General features: G+C 33.7%; 1 protein-coding gene across 2 annotated transcripts in view; it reads left to right on the top strand.

Moving 5' to 3' along the window:
• LOC113044638 (glypican-6-like) overlaps positions 1-17,703 on the top strand; it is a 184,598-nt gene that overhangs the window by 133,289 nt on the left and 33,606 nt on the right. The window contains exons 5-7 of one of the 2 annotated variants that reach the window (XM_026204784.1): positions 10,716-10,846; positions 12,668-12,811; positions 14,611-14,640. In XM_026204784.1, the coding sequence (XP_026060569.1) occupies positions 10,716-10,846; positions 12,668-12,811; positions 14,611-14,640 (305 nt within the window). The remainder of the gene's footprint in view (positions 1-10,715; positions 10,847-12,667; positions 12,812-14,610; positions 14,641-17,703) is intronic. The other variant, XM_026204785.1, reaches the window with a different exon arrangement.

Genomic DNA, 17,703 nt, shown 5'->3' with positions numbered 1-17,703 from the left:
TCTTGATTTCTCGCTCTTTTGATTTATTGTTAAGAATATTATTATTTTTTCTTTTCTTTTTATTTTTTATTTTTTTTTATGGTGAATAATGTCTAATGCCTTGTACGCATATGTATGCTTTTACAGTGGACCAATGGCCAAGGTCAGGATTTTTAGTTCAAAAACGTTCATTAGCCTGTAAATCGAAATTAAAGCACATTAATAGAACATAAAGAAATTTTGTGGTTTTAATGGTTTTCATAATGACTGTTTAATGACCATAGCATGCAGTAAGTTATTATTATTATTATTATTATATATTTTTTTTTTGATGCATTAGGTTGCAGCCTATACGACTATCGTAAAGTTAACTTTCTAAAAAAATATATATTTTAGACAACTTTTCTGATGATATTTAAGGTAGTTATGACGTTATATTATAAAGTTATTTTTTAGTTTTATTTCGTTATATGAACTCCGTTTACAAAACAAAATATATTTCCAGTCAATTTGCAAATTGCTCCTTAGCGCCACCTGGTGCTAGTTTATTGAACAACTTTAAAACGGACTGACTTGCAGTAATTGGCATTTTGGTTGGCCACCTACTATATTTATGGCCAGTATATATTTTGTTTAATTTTACCCAATTTAGGGCAACAATTTAAAATGAACAAGCAAACAAACAAATAAATAAATAGGATTATATTTCACAAAATAAATGAAAATGTATTCTATTTTATTGAAATATAAATATAAATTTGTTTTGTGACATATAAAACTTTTCCCCAGTTCTCATTACCATCATGTGAAGAAGAATCTAATTTAATACAATATTGATTAAAAAAAAATATAAATATTTACCAGTAATAATAAATACAAGCAAGATGTTTTATTTCCAAGAATATGCTGATTTATTTTATTTCTTTATCCAATAAGGCACATATTTTGCCAGATGCCTGGAGCTGTTGCAGCTCTGGATATCTCTTTGAATTGTGTCTGTTGAACTGGCATTCATTTACTTTTTGTTCGGCCTGACAAATATTTGTTGTGAATAGAACATCCTCGTTTGGTTTGTTTTGCTTTATCATTTTGCATTCGGAGTGAATAGGCCTTAATATAGTCATAACAATACAGTCACAGTGCCAAAACAACAACAACAAAAAAAACCTTCTTAAGCTCGAAAGGGATTTATTTTTCTCTATGCAAAATCAACTAGTTTTTTTCCAATTTATTTTGGGGGTGAATTGTAGCAGGAAATGCTTCTGTGAGCTAGCAATAAGAACAGGATGTTTATTTCATAAAGACAGGACAGTTTATTGTAACTGCCAATTATTTTCATAAAACTTTATCCTGACCTAGACTTGGGAAAGCACTCTGGATTAAATTAAGTGCTAGACTTTAGCAGAGATTTTTGTCAGAACATTTTGAAGTATCTGAAGTTGGGGTCTGTTGCAAACTCCGAACTTCTAAATCATCTTTCTGTCGTGTTTTAACGCCAGCGACTGTTTACATGTCCGTCAGGTCTGATTTAAAGGAGCTCGGCTAGCGCGGATCTGAGGTGTGTTTCCACCCAAAACAAGCACAGCAGAACAGAATCTCAGTGTTAGGATCCGTGCTTCTCATAAAGACGCTTTTACACCTCGTGTTCACTGCAGCGGGGCGTCCGATCATCGCCGGGCCATTTTCTTAGAAACGCTGCAGTCAAGCGTTATTAGCAAAGTGAATACAAACCCTGCATTTAGTCCGAGAGTGTTTGACAAGTCAAAAGCCTGCACTGATCTGCCATCAAGAGCACCAACAGTGTCATTTTGCGATGGCTTGTTTTCTCAGACGCACATTTTGTCAACACTCCCAAAAACGATTTTGAGCACTTTGACGTCAGGGCTTGGGCGTCTGAATGCAATGAATGAAGCAGCTGTGCTTCTTTGCCTCTGCGTTCAGTAAGGAAGCAATTACTTCAATTACACAGCCGCAGCTTTTCGGCGGATGTTTGGCTCGTGTTACGTTTTTTGAGTAAAATCCACTCCAGTCTGTCCAAATCAACAAATTAAATCATCTTAGTCCCAGTTGGGGTATCTTACAGTTTTCATCTTACATCTTAATTTCCGGGATGCAGTCTGTCAAGGCTCATCTGGCACAGACAAAACTGTAATTTTTTGTGATATGCGTGTTCATAATAAAGTGGGAAATGATGACAGTACTTGTCGTGCTTCGTTGGTGTAACATCTGATGCAAACAAAAATACTCAATTGGCGTTATGCTAAGGATCATATTAGGGTCTAAAGCATCAGGCTTTAATGGCTAAATCATTATTTCTGAGAACTTTCTAACACTTTATGGTGTAGTACAAATATTTTGAGCATGTACCTTGATATCTCATAAAGAATCACATTTGTACCTTATTTTCCATTTCTGAAGTAAATTGGCAACCCCAATGATGACGTAATTATCTTTTGACTCCCCTGACAAAGGCACCTTGCTAAAATAAAACTCATTTGTTGGAGATATGCCAGCAAAGATACAATGAATTACAAGGCTGTAGAGAACAGTGCACTATTGCAGACGTATACACTGAAGTTTTAATTGCATTATTTTAATAGGCCTATAGTCAGTTGTGAACTAAAGTGGCATGGACTCCTGCTGAATATGAGTCCCGCTCCAGCTCTGTTATTTACTATGATGTAGTGAAAATATGGAGGCGGAAAAAACACCTTTGTAATACCCAAAATGAGGAAAAAGTGCATAAACCATGACCTGGAGGTGCATATTTTAGGTTTTTTACTTGCTAAAGAAATATAAACTCTCATTTAGACAACATAAGGCACGTAGTTTATTGAGTGCAACAGGTTAACAACCAAATTAAAGAAGTACTTACTGTGTAAAATCCTCCCCATCTTGACATTGTGACTCATAAATCACAAGTGTATTGGTTTTCTGCCAAGTTATTGATTAATTGATAAGTAAAGCTACATTTGTTTTGTGGAAACTAAATCAAAATGAAGTGTTTTTTTCTTAAAACAAGAAAAAAATCTGCCAAAGTGGCAAAAAAAAAAAAAAAAAAATGAAGTTAACATTTTCTAACCATTGGTGGATGTTTATTATTATTATTATTTTTTTCTTGTTTTAAGCTTGATACATTTCTCAGAAATCAAGGCTTAGTATATTTCTTTCATTCAGTCATTAATTTGTAATCAGTGTAATTTGGGGCTAATTTTATACTGGAATTTATGATTTTATACTGGAAAACAAGACAAAAATATTGCGAAAGTAAATCATATTTTTCAGTGCAGTCTATCATTTAGTAGTTTTATCTAAATTATAGGGTTAGTTTCTATGTGAAGTCCTCTCTGTTGAAGTGTATTGCTTTTCTGCTAATTTATTGAAATAGTTTGTTTGGAAGCCATAAACTAGTCGTTTAAGAATTCGATTTTCACTCAGTTGTGTCTACAAAACAGCTTCCCAAACGAGACATTTTGTAGAACCGCTGATGGACCATTGAGCTATGGACCAGAGAGTTCAGCCGATGTTTCCCAGCAAATGAAAGCCATCAATTCAGAGTCCGTGCGGGCGACCCGTCGTTCCTCCGCTACGGTTCATGCCGAGAGGTTCGGTCCGTGACTTCACACTTCCTGTCCGTCAAATCCCTTGATACAGCCCTATCCTCCCTCGACCTCCATCTCTTATCCTTATTTTTATCTCTACCCTGAACATTGTATTTTTGCAAGAAGGGAAAAAACTTAACCTTGATGGTTTCTGTCTGTAGATAAAGAATTCCCTTTGCTGTTGCTCTTTGCTTTTAACGATTGTAAAATGTGATATTAATGCCAGGATAATGGTGCAGGATGTTTACGCATTTGGGAAATTAAATTAATAATATTTACTAGGCCATTAAGGACAAAAAAAAGGATGAGAAGCATTACAACATCAAAATCCTTTTACACAGGAAGCATTTTATGTTATCAAATGAATGCAAAAGTGTTTTATTTTATAAATGGCATAAATAGTTAACCAAGAACTCAAAAATACAGTAAAAATTGTGATATATTATTACTATTGAAAATAGCTTGTTTTCTGTTTGAATATATTGTTTAGTGTGTTCTTTGTCAGGGTTATCACTATCAGGATCATAACATCTGAATTAATGTGAAAAAATTAATAAAACTGAAATAAATAAATTTAAAAAATAATGTAAATAAAACTTAAATTAATATGAAAAGAGAAAAGCACATAAAAAAAAATAATAATAATAATAATAATAATTAAATTAAAAATGTAAATAAATTATGATCTTAAAAATAAATGGCATAAATAGTTAACCAATGACGAAAAAATACAGTAAAAATATAAAAATATATATTTTTACTAAAATACAGTAAAAAAAAATATGAAATATTATTACTATTGAAAATAGCTGTTTTGTTTGAACATAACACACATACTAAAAATAAAATAAGAAAATAATAATTAAATTATAAATCTAAATAAATTAAATTATAAATATAAATAAATTATAATCCAAAATAATCTTAAAATAATATTTTGTTGCCAAAGGCAAACTACCAAAAATTGTTCATTTGCAAAGTGTTTAATAGGCATGTGCAAGCATTCAAAATGTTCAAAAACTTTACAAAATAAACAAATTGGGCTAGTTTGCTGTTTGCAACTAAATGAGTATATCTAGATCCTTTGATATACCTGTAGCTTCATGTAGTTTTCCACAATATGTCCACCTTCAGCCATCAAACAGTAAATCTAGAGTGGAGAGTAAAGCGGAGCGGCTTCTAGAGCAGCACCTGTATGTAATCGCCACAGCAGCCTCAGCCTCGTCTCTGACCTCCAGCGAACTCCTGATGGAAATCTAACCAAGCATCACGGCCAATTTGAGTCCTCCGAGTAAACAAACAGAAGTGCTCTTCAAAGGCCAGGTCCAAACAGAGGCGCTGCGGGTCCATTCACACAGATGGAGAGACCCGTGATTAAACTGCCAGACCACACTCAGAGATGAAGCACTTTTACTAAGTGCCATATACATGTAGCTATGTCATTCTGCCTTTGAATTTGAATCAGTTTGGGGGAGCTAATGCACAAAAGTAATTAGTACTGAACGTAGCGCTCTTAGATTCAACGCACTCATACTCTGTAGCTTCAGGGGATGTTGGAGGAAGGAAAGAAGAAAGTCTTTAGAGTATATTGAATTGTGTTTTTTAATTACCGACAGGATACAGGATGTGAAATTTGGGCCTATGGATTGTAATTGAATGCCACTTTTCAGTTTACACACTTTACATTAAATGTGTGTACTTTAAAAGAATATACTTCTGATACAGTTGGACAGTCTGCCAGTGTTGACTGTAAATACTGTCCTGTAATGGGCACTGACTCCTTAGTCATGAAGCTCTTGGTTTATGTATTTATTTATTATTATTATTATTATTATTATTATTATTATTATTATTATGTATTTATTTTTTTGCTTAAGGGAGCTAGCTTCCATAATTACTCATATTTTTATTTTTATTTTATTTTATTTATTATTTTATTATTTATTTTATTTTATTAGTAGATAAGTACATATAGAATAATTGTATTTTTGTTACTTTTTTATTGTTTTGTTTTATCATTATAGCACATAGTTAAATTTAAAAAAAAATCATTATTTTATATAAAAAAATACAGTAAAAAAACAAACTGTTAATTGTTCTAATGAAGTTTAAAATAAGCAATATTATCACTTTGTGAGCTATAAAGTCAGCTTTACATGAAAATCTCAATTATTTTCTCTCTCTGTTCAGTGGGCTTCCATAATTACCATCAAATTAATTTTCACTTCACTTTCAGATTTATTTAATTTAATTAAAAAGAGCTGTTATGGGGTTGTATAACATCCAAACACATTTGTTTTATTATTTTCATTATGTTTTCACATGCACTTATTCAAATCATTCTTACTATAAAGGATAAAAGCATGCACAGATGTACTGTATTCATGTACACATTTGTATTACAGTAGAATGATACTTTGGGAGAAAATCACAATGCAAAATATAATAATGGTCCCAAAAATAGGCATAATGTTTTCCATGGCATTACAGATTTGTGCTGATGTGAAAAATCGATCATTCAGATTGGAGCGAATCTTAATTTACATCCATTTTCACTTGGCATTACAGACATCTGAGAGCGTAACACGTCCATCACATTACAGGATCGAGTTTCCCCTGAAGCGGCGTTTGCATTTTCACTTCATTCAACAAGGCAGCTCAATGCTTTCTCTCCAGCGAGTCACTGACGTTCAGCTGACCTACATCATAGCGCAGTATGCCAATAGAAGTCTCCAAGTTTTAATTGCTTGTGCCATTACCGTGCTGCTGCATTGGGTTTCCGTGCCCCATAGTCGCTTGTTCGCCAGGAGCCAACCCACAATGCACCTCTAATTGACAACCAAGACTTAAATCAGCCTTTTGTGAGCACTTCTCGCCCTCTTTTGTTCATAAATTGAACACGTATCAATCCCAGGAGCATTTATGAGTTCAACCAAAGGCTAGGGCCTAATGAAAAGATCAAATACTTTTTCTCTGGCCGCTTTCATGGTTAAGTCCGTGCCGATCAATGCCATCATCCAGTTTGCTGTAATAGGTTCCATGTGAGCACAAATTAATAACACAGAGGTTTAATGACAGGACTGTGAGACTGACCAATCGCGTCTCTTCACCATCGATTTGTGTCAAGAGTAATTTGGCCGACGGGAGGAAAGATAGTTCACATGCACCCTCCCGTCTTCGTCCTCTTAATATCACCTGAAAAAAATCTGTCCCTTTGCTGTCGACAGAAATAGAGCGCGATAATGAAAACTAGAGCCCTTTTTATGAAGCAAAGAGGAAGTGGAGGCTGATAATGAATAATGTAAGTTAGTAAATTTCGGCCAGGACTTTTTCCAAGTGCATAAAATGAACTTTGCAATGCGATATCCGTTCTCACTCAACTGCCTCCATAATTAACAATTCAGCATGAGCTGCTATATATGGCACTCATTAATAAATTATCATACACTGTGGAAAGGAATACTTCTGGCTAGGTTTGATTTTATTTCTTCACTGAGCCCCGGTATATGTAATATTATCATATTGATATGAAGGAGAGCCGTTATGTATTTGTACGACAGGGATCAGTAGCATCTGGAGCCAATGTCACATTTCTAGGTTTAGCTTGATCACATTTTGAGTCCAGTGTGAATAGCATTGCATTTTGCATTTCTGTTTGATGTTTACACAGCTTCTTGGTTAATAAAACATGAAACCAATACTACAATATTTCCTATGTTTATATGAATCATATGTTTTAACCTGACATAGAGGTGGACAACGATTAATCGTGATTAATCACATCCGAAAACAAAAGTTTTTTTTTTTGTTTTTTTTTTGTTTTGTGTGTACATGTTTATTATGTATATTTAAAGACACACACACACACACAAACAGTATATGTTTAGAAAATATTTACAAATATATTAATATAATATAATGAGCATAACATATTTTTTTCTTAAATATATACATGCATGTGTGTGTATTTATATATACATAATAAAAATACAAAGTACACACATAGATATTATGCAAGCAAAAACTTTTATTTTGGATGGCTAGCACTAATAGCAATATAATATCACTAATGTAATAACAGCTTTTTTTGTTAATAATAATAATTGTAATAATAATGATATATATATTGTTTTTTTTTTTTTTTTTTTTTTTTTTGCATTTTCTGCTGCATTGAGGTCAATCAGGTGGTTTGATGTAGTATTGTTCCATCATCCATAAAGTAATGCACTACTTCTCAAAGACGATCTGTCTGGAAGCACAATATTACGGCCTGTGCCTGCTTTATCTGTTTCACTGCAGGCATTACAGTCAGATCCTATCATCATCACTGAAGTATATTCAGCATCTCTCTGATACTTTTTGGTATAATTGCATCATGTTGCATAAAATAAATAGATGCATAAAAACTTGTGAAATTGGATCCACGGATCAGTCGCTTGCTGCCTTTAGATGCTTCTGTTAAATTAGAGCTTTAATGGAGAACCGGTCGGTTCAGATGTTGAATTTGTTTGTCTTATTTTCATCCTCAGTTCACCTCATCTTTACTGTTCAAGCAATTCTGTTTTTAAAGCTGGTTTCCTAGCTACAGTTAATTAGTGTTTTATCTGCTTTAATACTATTTTTACACTGGACTGAATTGAGAGTGCGTTATGTATAAATGACATTCGTTTATGACTCAAAGACTTCACGAAACAGTGAAAACTTGTTTGCAAATGCCACAAGCCAGCATGACCTTAAAAAGTGACTTAATAACACTTGCAAAGTCTTATTTTTCCTCCATTGAAACTTTTTTGTCATTTTTCTTGTGTGATGGATGATTGAGCTATCATCAGTAAAGATGAATCTAGTAGTTTTTTTTAATAACACACCTTCATATGATTTTTTTTTTTTTTTTTTTTTTTTTTGAGAGGATTTAATAAGAGAGTATTGAACTGGAACCTTACAAATATGTACTGTGATAATGATAGTAATACCGTGGTATTTTGAAATATGGTACCATTGAACTTTTTGACACTTTCTTGTAAAAGTACTTCAAATAATACTGTTGTGTTACCGTAGTACCATATCACTTACAATGTTTTTACCATGATATTTTGGATAATGTAGTTCCAATACTGAATCTTGGATACAGAATGTTTTGGGTACTGCAGTACTTCTATGTTATAGGACATATAGGTTTACCATGGTACTATGAAGAGTCATATTGTATGTATATTATATGTATGTATTAGTGTTGTAGTTAAGACCATACTAGTTAAATTAATCTGAAAGCTACTCATTTAATGCATTCATGCATATAGAATAATAAGACAATGTTTAGAGTTGTTACCAATCAAATGAAATCAGTAACCACAGAACTCATCAGAGGTGGCACAGAAGCTGAATTGGTACAATTACAATTAAATGCATATAATTTTGGATATAGGAATATGATATAGAATATGGAAAAATAAATAGAATATGAATGTCAAACAAAAACCACCGGTTGGTTAGGTGGCGACGTACACTTGTGTGTAACAGAATCAAAGCGTCTGATTCATTCAGTTATGAATCACTGCTGTGTGTCGGTCAGAAAAGCAAGAGTTGCTATGGATTGCTGAGCTTTGTTTGGAGCATGTTTCATTGCCGACAAAAGAAAATAAATATAACATAAAATATAGTGTATAAAATTAATATCACGTTTTGCAATTGTGCTCAGATTTGTGCAAAAAAAAAAAAAAAACTTGTGATGTTGCTTAATTTTGTTTATTTGTTTAATTTCTTAATTTTGATTGCATTTAAAGCCAGATGTTTTACATCATTACATTAATAATGTGATCAAATAAATCAGGCAATGCACCAGCAGTTTAGTAATATCCCTGTAGTACCTTCAAAAAATGGTTTTGATGTGTATATATATATATATATATATATATATATATATATATATATATATATATATATATATATATATATATATATATATATACAATAAAGCATTTTCAAGTAAATGGTAGCTGATTAGTAAATAGTAAATATTGTACATTTTTGATTTCATGTTGCCTTTAAATAATGTATTTAATGCAATCAAGCAAATCAAATTATGCAAATGAAAAAGCTTTATTATGCACAAGTGTCCAACAGATGGACTGGTGGTAAACACGAGACTCAACAGGTCCTCGATGAACATTAAACTTCCTGGTTTCCCTCAGAGTGGTATATACGACTGTCACACGGGCATAAAAACATGTAATGTATTGATTCAATTAGTGTCAGCGAATTGATTTTACCCTTGAGGTTTTTCCCTGGCGCTCATATTTTGAAGTCTCGAGACGTATCGTTTCTCTATAATGTCCCTCGCAGCTAAACAAATGGAGAGTCATTATGTGTTTCTGGCTGTGAAAGACAGTTTGTTAGAGTAAGTAACACTGGCTGGGCAGTAATGTGTACATTTGCCTCAAAATCACTCTGGAAAATGCCAAAGAAGCTGCTCGTGTGCTGTAATTAAACTGTCTTGAATTCTCTCAGCTGCTGAAGGTTGAAACCTTGCATTTTGTGTGTGTACTCTTAGTGTTTTCCCTCATATTGCATATTGTGTTGTGCTCCGACTTGTTTTCATAAAATTTACTTTCCCCCCACTTTTTTAAGAAATCTTTATTTTATAGTAGACTTTGTTAAAGTCAGCATGAAATTGAAATGAATGTTTACTTATTTAGATCAATTATTATGGACAATCAGTGCATGTTATTTCAAATATATAAATAATGTTTATCTAAAATCGTTTGTAAATAAAGAGAGTGCTAAAGTCATCTCTCTCTCTCTCTCTCTCTCTCTCTATATATATATATATATATATAAATATATGTATGTATGTATATAATATATGTAGATAATATATGTATGTGTGTGTATACAGTGTTAAAAAATGTGTTTTTTCCCCTCAATATTTAAGAAATATACTAATATAATAAGTGATAACACATTTGTTTGCTTGCATAAGAGACTTTTTTTTTTAAGTTAACTTGAGGATAGTATGTTTTTTTCTGTGGATGTAGATGAACGAGAGGCTCATTGCATCTGTGTGTGTGTGTGTGTGTGTGTGTGTCTGTCGTGGGTCCTGTACATGACCGTGTTTGTCGTCTCATGTTGTGACAGATGCCATGCTGCTGGTGGCTGATAGACTGCAAGGGCCCTTCAACATCGAGGCTGTCATGGAGCCGATAGATGTAAAGATCTCCGAGGCCATCATGGCCATGCAGGACAACAGCATGCAAGTGTCATCCAAGGTACGTCTGCTCACACACACACACACACAGATATCTGAAGCTCCTCAGGCTGGAGCAGATCCACGTGTTTTTCCTTACCAGAAGGAAGTCAAAATCCTTTCTTATGTTGAGTTCTTCAGATGAGCGCTAGTGAGGAACATGACTTTACTGTTGTTATCTGCAGTCTTGAGATGTTTGTTATTCGGGTCAATGACAAAGAAGGGTTAGCAAGACAAGAATGAATCTCTTTCTATTCTTAGAAATTGACATTTTTATTGGATCTTAGAAACTTGATATTTACTGTGAGGTACTGCATGTATGTATAATGTTCATTTTGATTATTATTTTAATAGATAGATAGATAGATAGATAGATAGATGTTGATGAAATAAGCATGTTGCTCATTAAACATGTTGTAAAGCCACACGGTAGGTAGTGAAGCTTTCAGCACGATCTTTCATATTCAGGGAAATTAGCCGTGTCTCCCTGATGGAAGGCCAGGACAAAAAATAAAATGTGGCTTGATCCTCAGATTCTAATGTGAAGAATGAAAGAAAGAAAAGTCGGAAAGAATGCGCTCTGTGTGGTGTGTTTCAAGTGTCGAGCTCTGCTTTTACATTAAAAGCTTCTGGAAAGCAGGACCTGATTGAAAATGCACAGAGAGCATGGAAATCAGTGTGTTCATGTCAGCCCGAGCTCTGAATGGTAATCATAGTGACAGATCGTCCCACATCAGAGTGCAGACAACATCCTGCCATAAGAGCCAGCCCTGCCATTAAAATCTTCCATCACTGTCAGCTCACCCACAATTCACTGCAGCGTGTCAATGCAAAGCATGCATTATTGCTCTCGTGACACACATTTTAACATGTTTGCCTTTGATTTGACCAGCTGAAATTCTTGAGTGCCAGTATCCTTGGAATAGCGATTTGTCTTTCACTGTTTATTGCATTTTTGTAAAAAAAAAAATATATATATATATATATATATATATATATATATATATATATATATATATATATATATATATATAATCAAATGTTGATATGCATGAATTTAGGCACTTAACTCAAAATGGTATTTTATCTAAATGTAGCTGTATTAACAATTTGATTACAATTTGATTATCGGATAAGAAGAGAATTTAAAATGATATGAAATAAAAATCTGTAAAAATAAATAAATAAAAGCAAGTTGAGTTGAATTGAGCTAAATATACACAACATTGGCTTCTATGAATTTTTTTATATCTGATTAATTTTTTTTTTTTTTTTTCGTTTTCAATTTTTTTTTTAAATCTTGTCATTTCTGTTTCTGTATCTAAAAACATGACAAAAAAATGTAATAATTAAAGAAATGACAAATACAATAAAATAAAAAATAACTAAAATGAAAACAGAAAATATAAAATATAATTCAATATATATGGTTATATTCAAAATTTTCCAAAAAAAAAAAAAAAAAAGATTAAAAATTTCAGCTATGCACAAAGCTTGTTAAAAATAGTTAAAATTGTAGGTATTTACATACTTGCATAGAGTAAGTTTCATGCTTCAGGGATCCTGTCAGATCAGGATATAGTGTATAAAATGCATAGCTCAAAATGAGAACACTGAGCAAATCAGCATAAACATTGATGCATTCAGCACATGCTTTTATCCAAAGCTTAACTTGCGCTTGACACTTCATCACTTCATGAATTCAGCTACAGTGAAATGCTACAATTAATTTCAAAATATCTCCTTGTCATTACTCTCTATTCTTAATTTTCACCTCTTTCACAACAGTTGTTTTTATACCCAAACCGCACGGACTGATGCATTCCCTCTTTGGTAATTATAGGTGTTTCAGGGATGTGGTCATCCCAAAGCAGCTGGAGTGGGCCGTTCTGCCCGCGGGATCTCGGATGTGTTCAACAGTCGCTTTAAACCCTACAGTCCAGAAGAGAGGCCGACCTCGGCAGCTGGCACCAGCCTGGACAGACTGGTGAGTGGGTGGCAGCGTGGGAAGCCGTGAGTGGGCGATGGTGACCTTTGCAGGTCAGACCTGAGAGAATGCAGCGCTGGGGAAAGCTTTGGTGGTACTGGACACACAATTCTTTCTTTAGAGTTAAATTAAGTAGAGATAGCTCTAAAGTCCAGCTTAATGAGGTTGGGTGAAGGTTTTCATGATTATTATTATTATTATTTTAATGGTTATTTTCTTCTTTTTTTTTCACTTGTAATGAAGTAGTTTCTGGGTAGTTTCTAGTGTTCTAATAACAAGAAAACAGGGAAATATTAATTTGACCTCCCAGTGGAAAAAAAATCTTTTTTTTTGTTTTGTTTTGGCTTATATGAACATTTAGGGAGTACTCCATTTTATCATTTAACTCGAGTTACTCATAATACTTAATAATAGATGAAAATATGAATTTGACCTAAAAGAAGAACAATATAAATGTTGTAAAACATCTATTTATTTATTTATTTATTTGAACTTTGAGGGAACATTCCATTTTATCATTTTGCAAACAAAATGGATATTTTATAGGAGATATAGTGCATTAATTCAACCTCATAATGAACCTTATAATGCATTGTATGATCTGAATAACTGCAACCACAGTTATAATACATTATAATACTTATATATGAATTATTACAGCTTTAGAAAGTATAATGCATGACAACAAAACCTTCAAATTAAAGTATATGCACTGCAACATACATTATAAATATCTTTATAATACATTATACCCAAAGGTTTTAAGTAAAGTGCTACTGAACTGTTGAACATTACACAAATTTAATTTAATTTAATTTAATTTAATTTTTTTACATTTATTTTTTATTTATTTTTTTATATATTTTTTATATATTTTTTTATTTTATTTCATTTTTGAATATATTCTAAGTGTAGTAGAGTGCTTCTACGGGAATAAGAGTGTTCTGACTGATAACAGTTAACAGGAAAATACAAAAATTGAATATCAGTTAAAATATGCATTGCAAATGTTTATTTTATCATTGTTATCATTTTTGGATTATATGAACATTAAGAGAATGTTACATTTTGTCATTTTGCACACATTATTGGAATGTTATTTTTGAGTGTTCACTGAATGATTTTGAAACAAGTTATAAACAAATTATAAATAAATAAGCAAGTTAGATAAACATCCAACTAAAACATTCCATGAATCATGTATGCATTCTTTTTTTCTGCCAGTGTATTAATTTATTATGTTTTTTTTTTTTCATTTTGTCTTTCTTTGGTTTAGACGTACTGTATAATGAAGTAGTGTCTAAGAGTTCCTCTACTGGAATGAAGTGTTCTGACTCATAATACTTAACAAGAATAGATGAGAATATGAATTTGACTTAAAAGTAGAACAAGATTGCATTTGCGCATAATCTTATTTTAGCCCCCAGCTAACTGGGAGAATTCATGAAAAATGACTTTCTATCCAATATGGGCGAATGTTTTTTTTTCTTTTCACTCAGCTGTGCATTGGATGAGTTTAAAGTTAACCCCTGGAATTTAATGCAGAGACGTGACAGTTAAATAAATGTTGAGATAGAGAGAAGTGTTTGTATGTGAAGGGGATGCACTTGGTTTTTTAGACCGAGGGGAATGGGATGGAATATCCCTGCAATGCCATTCATCAAATGTAATCGTGCATATTGCTTTTCTGTCTAATGCATATTTATCATGTGTTTGCCCGTGGTATGGTTTCTCTCTTTCTCATCCACACGTTCAATGAAATCCCTTTTTTCCTCTGTTTTTTTGCTTCCGCATCCCAGAGGAATGTCTGGAGGACGATGCAACACAGCGTAAGCCATCCAACCCTCCTCTCACTTTACCTCCGTCATTTGTCTTGTGGCTTCCAGCCATCTCTCCATCTCTCCCTCCTCTCCTTCATCTGCTGGTGTACTTTCTCTTGTTTCTGTGCTGGCGAGTCTTAAGGTAGCTGTTTGGTTCCTTACTCCCATTAAAGGGATAATTTACTTAAAAATGTCTGTCACCATTTAGGGTGGTGTTGGCGCAGTGGAGCAAGACACTTAACCCCTAGCTTCTCCAGAGGCGTGCAACCTCTGATATATATATAGCAATTGTAAGTCGCTTTGAATAAAAGCATCAGCTAAATGAATGAATTTTATGTATCTGGAGTACTAAAAACTTGTTACTAAAACTTAATTTGAGCCTGAGAGGGATAAACTAGTATGAGGGTGAGTAAATGATGACAGAATATGTATTTTGGCCTGAATTTACCTAGGATGTGTATTTAGTTACTTCCATTCATGAAAGTATTTCTGTTCAAAATTTTAAGGTCAGTAAGATTTTTTGTTTTGTTTTTATTATTGTTTTATTAAATAATAATGATAATAATAATAATAAAAAATTATATATATATATATATATATATATATATATATATATATATATATATATATATATATATATATATATATATATCAGAATGATTTCTGAAGATCATGTGACACTGAAGACTGGAGTAATGATGCTGAAAATTCAGCTTTGATTACAGGAATCAAATACATCTTAACATGTATTCAAATAGAAATCAGATATTTTAAATTGTAATAATATGTCAAATTATTCCTGTTTTTTTTCTGTATTTTTAATCAAATAAATGCAACTTGGTCAGCAAATGAGACTTAACATCTTAAAAAAAAAAGAATACAATCTTACCAACCACAAACTTTTGAACGGCAATATACGGTGTGTGTGTGTGTGTGTGTCTGGTATAAATAGCTTGTAACAAAGCACTTAAGCTCAGGTTGCTCTGTAGGGACTGTCCTGTAGTAAACGTCCGATCAGTTGCTTGCTTGGAGAAAAAAAAATGGGTTTGCTAACTGACAAATAGCCTCATATATCAGGTAGTTGAAATTGTCCTCACAGAAGTAAAGGCTTGGAAGTGAATCTTTGTGCTGTTTTCCGGTAGTGTTACTCATAACACAGAGGATGTGGAGTGGCAGCAAATTACTGCGGCTGCCAACGCAGCTAATTCAACAGCGTACAGTTACCGAGACCAACAAAACACTCTGAACAGACTGCTGGAGTGTTACAGTGAGAGATGGATGAATAGAAATTAAACGCTTATTGGTGGAACCAGTACAAAGTGTATAATCGCCTCAGTTTTTCATTCATTTTCTTTGGTTTTCGATTCAAGATTTCTTGACTTTGATGCAGTGTTTTGGAATCGATTCTAAAAGTGAATTCCAGACTCATTTAGAAAAAGAGAGAGGCAAAATGGGACTTGACCATTTTTATTCAAACAAAATAGATCTTTTCTTTGTACTACTGCAAACAGATTAGCTGTAGCAGTAGAATGCATCTTTAAAAAAACATATTTGCAGTCAAAGATCTGGCGAGTTTTGACAGCTGACCACCCAACATTTGCTACCTTGCTCATTGCCCTGTTTACTTGTGTTTGTGCTTTAAAGGTCCCGTTTTACGTGCTTTTTTGAAGCTTTGATTGTGTTTACAGTTTGCAATATAGCGTGTTCATGTTTCGCGTATAAAAACACACACAAAATTCTGTATACCGCTGTTTTCACTGTCATAAAAACGGTCTGATGTCGTCCTTGTTCTATAAAGTCCCTCCTTCAGAAATACGTAACGAGTTCTGATTGGGCCAGCGGTTCCTGTGTTGTGATTTGACACCAGCTGAGCACGCACTGCCCTCCTGGAAATGCCACTGGACTAGTTTTGAAGTAGTTTTGAGAAGCAAGTGGGCAGGAACATGTGCTGGAGATGTATTTATAGTCACAGGAGCGTTTTTACTGACGAGATGCGCATTCGTTTTTTTTGCACAGCCCTATCATCTAGTTAACAAAGCTAAACAGTGTTGCCCTTTGTTTAATAAGTTACAGAAACTGTAAAACTGCACCAACTTAAATAATAAAATACACTTACCGGTTGTGGTCCATAAACAACGCCTTCTCCAGACAAAGAGGGAACTGCTCCATCTTTCAAGAAAAATCTTTTTGCGAATCCGGCATTAAACTGATTGAGTTTGAGGAAGCTGTCCTCAGAAAAATGTGCTGCACATAGTTTTACATGTGGATTATAATTTTCAGGAACCGAGTTAAACATAAATTGTAACCATTAATCTCCAAGTACAGTGTCCCTGGGAAGACCAAACAAAGATGACTGGACTCCGAGGTGAAAATAACAGCGTTTCAACGACACAGAGACAAACACAAACACAGCTCTTCCTTCTTCTCCGTCGAAGAACAACAAGACCACGCCCCCTTTTTGTGAATTCATGTGGGTGGAGGTTAGTCAAAACACTGTTATAGTGACGTCATTACTGCAGGAACTAGAGGGATGTAGTCCAAACGGGTCGTTTTTTGTAGGCGAACTCTGTTAAATCAAATATCTCGCTAGGCATTGAACTTTGAGCTTTATAATTTTACAGATATTATTTATACTCTAACAACAACATTACACACTAACTAAAGTTTAAAACATGGAATCACGAAGGAGGGGACCTTTAATGAATCAGTTTGTGATCCAAGCATCGCACCAGCTACAGAAATCAACAGCGCTGATGACAAAATATCAGTGCAAATGAGTGCTCGCGGTCAGACAGCAGCAGGTAAACACACAGCGGCAGTCTGACTCTAATGTAAAGATGCACTGTCTGCGCTCTCGTCCAAATGCAGCACTGCAGCTACATTGATTCTTCCTGTGCGCGTCTGGCAACCGCACTCATGGGTCTCTGCTCTACACCCAATTTATTTCCATCACTGTGTACATGACTTGAGTCGTAAAAAGAGCCACTGCTGCTAACCTCGGGGAGCAGACGTGTATAGGAGGCTGAAGCACAGGGTTTAGGCAAGAACAGTCTGGACGTCCTTCATAAAGAA

This window comes from Carassius auratus, chromosome 26 (genome assembly GCF_003368295.1).
Source record: "Carassius auratus strain Wakin chromosome 26, ASM336829v1, whole genome shotgun sequence".
Taxonomy (NCBI): Eukaryota; Metazoa; Chordata; class Actinopteri; order Cypriniformes; family Cyprinidae; genus Carassius; species Carassius auratus.
This window is presented reverse-complemented; position numbering and strand designations above follow the sequence as displayed.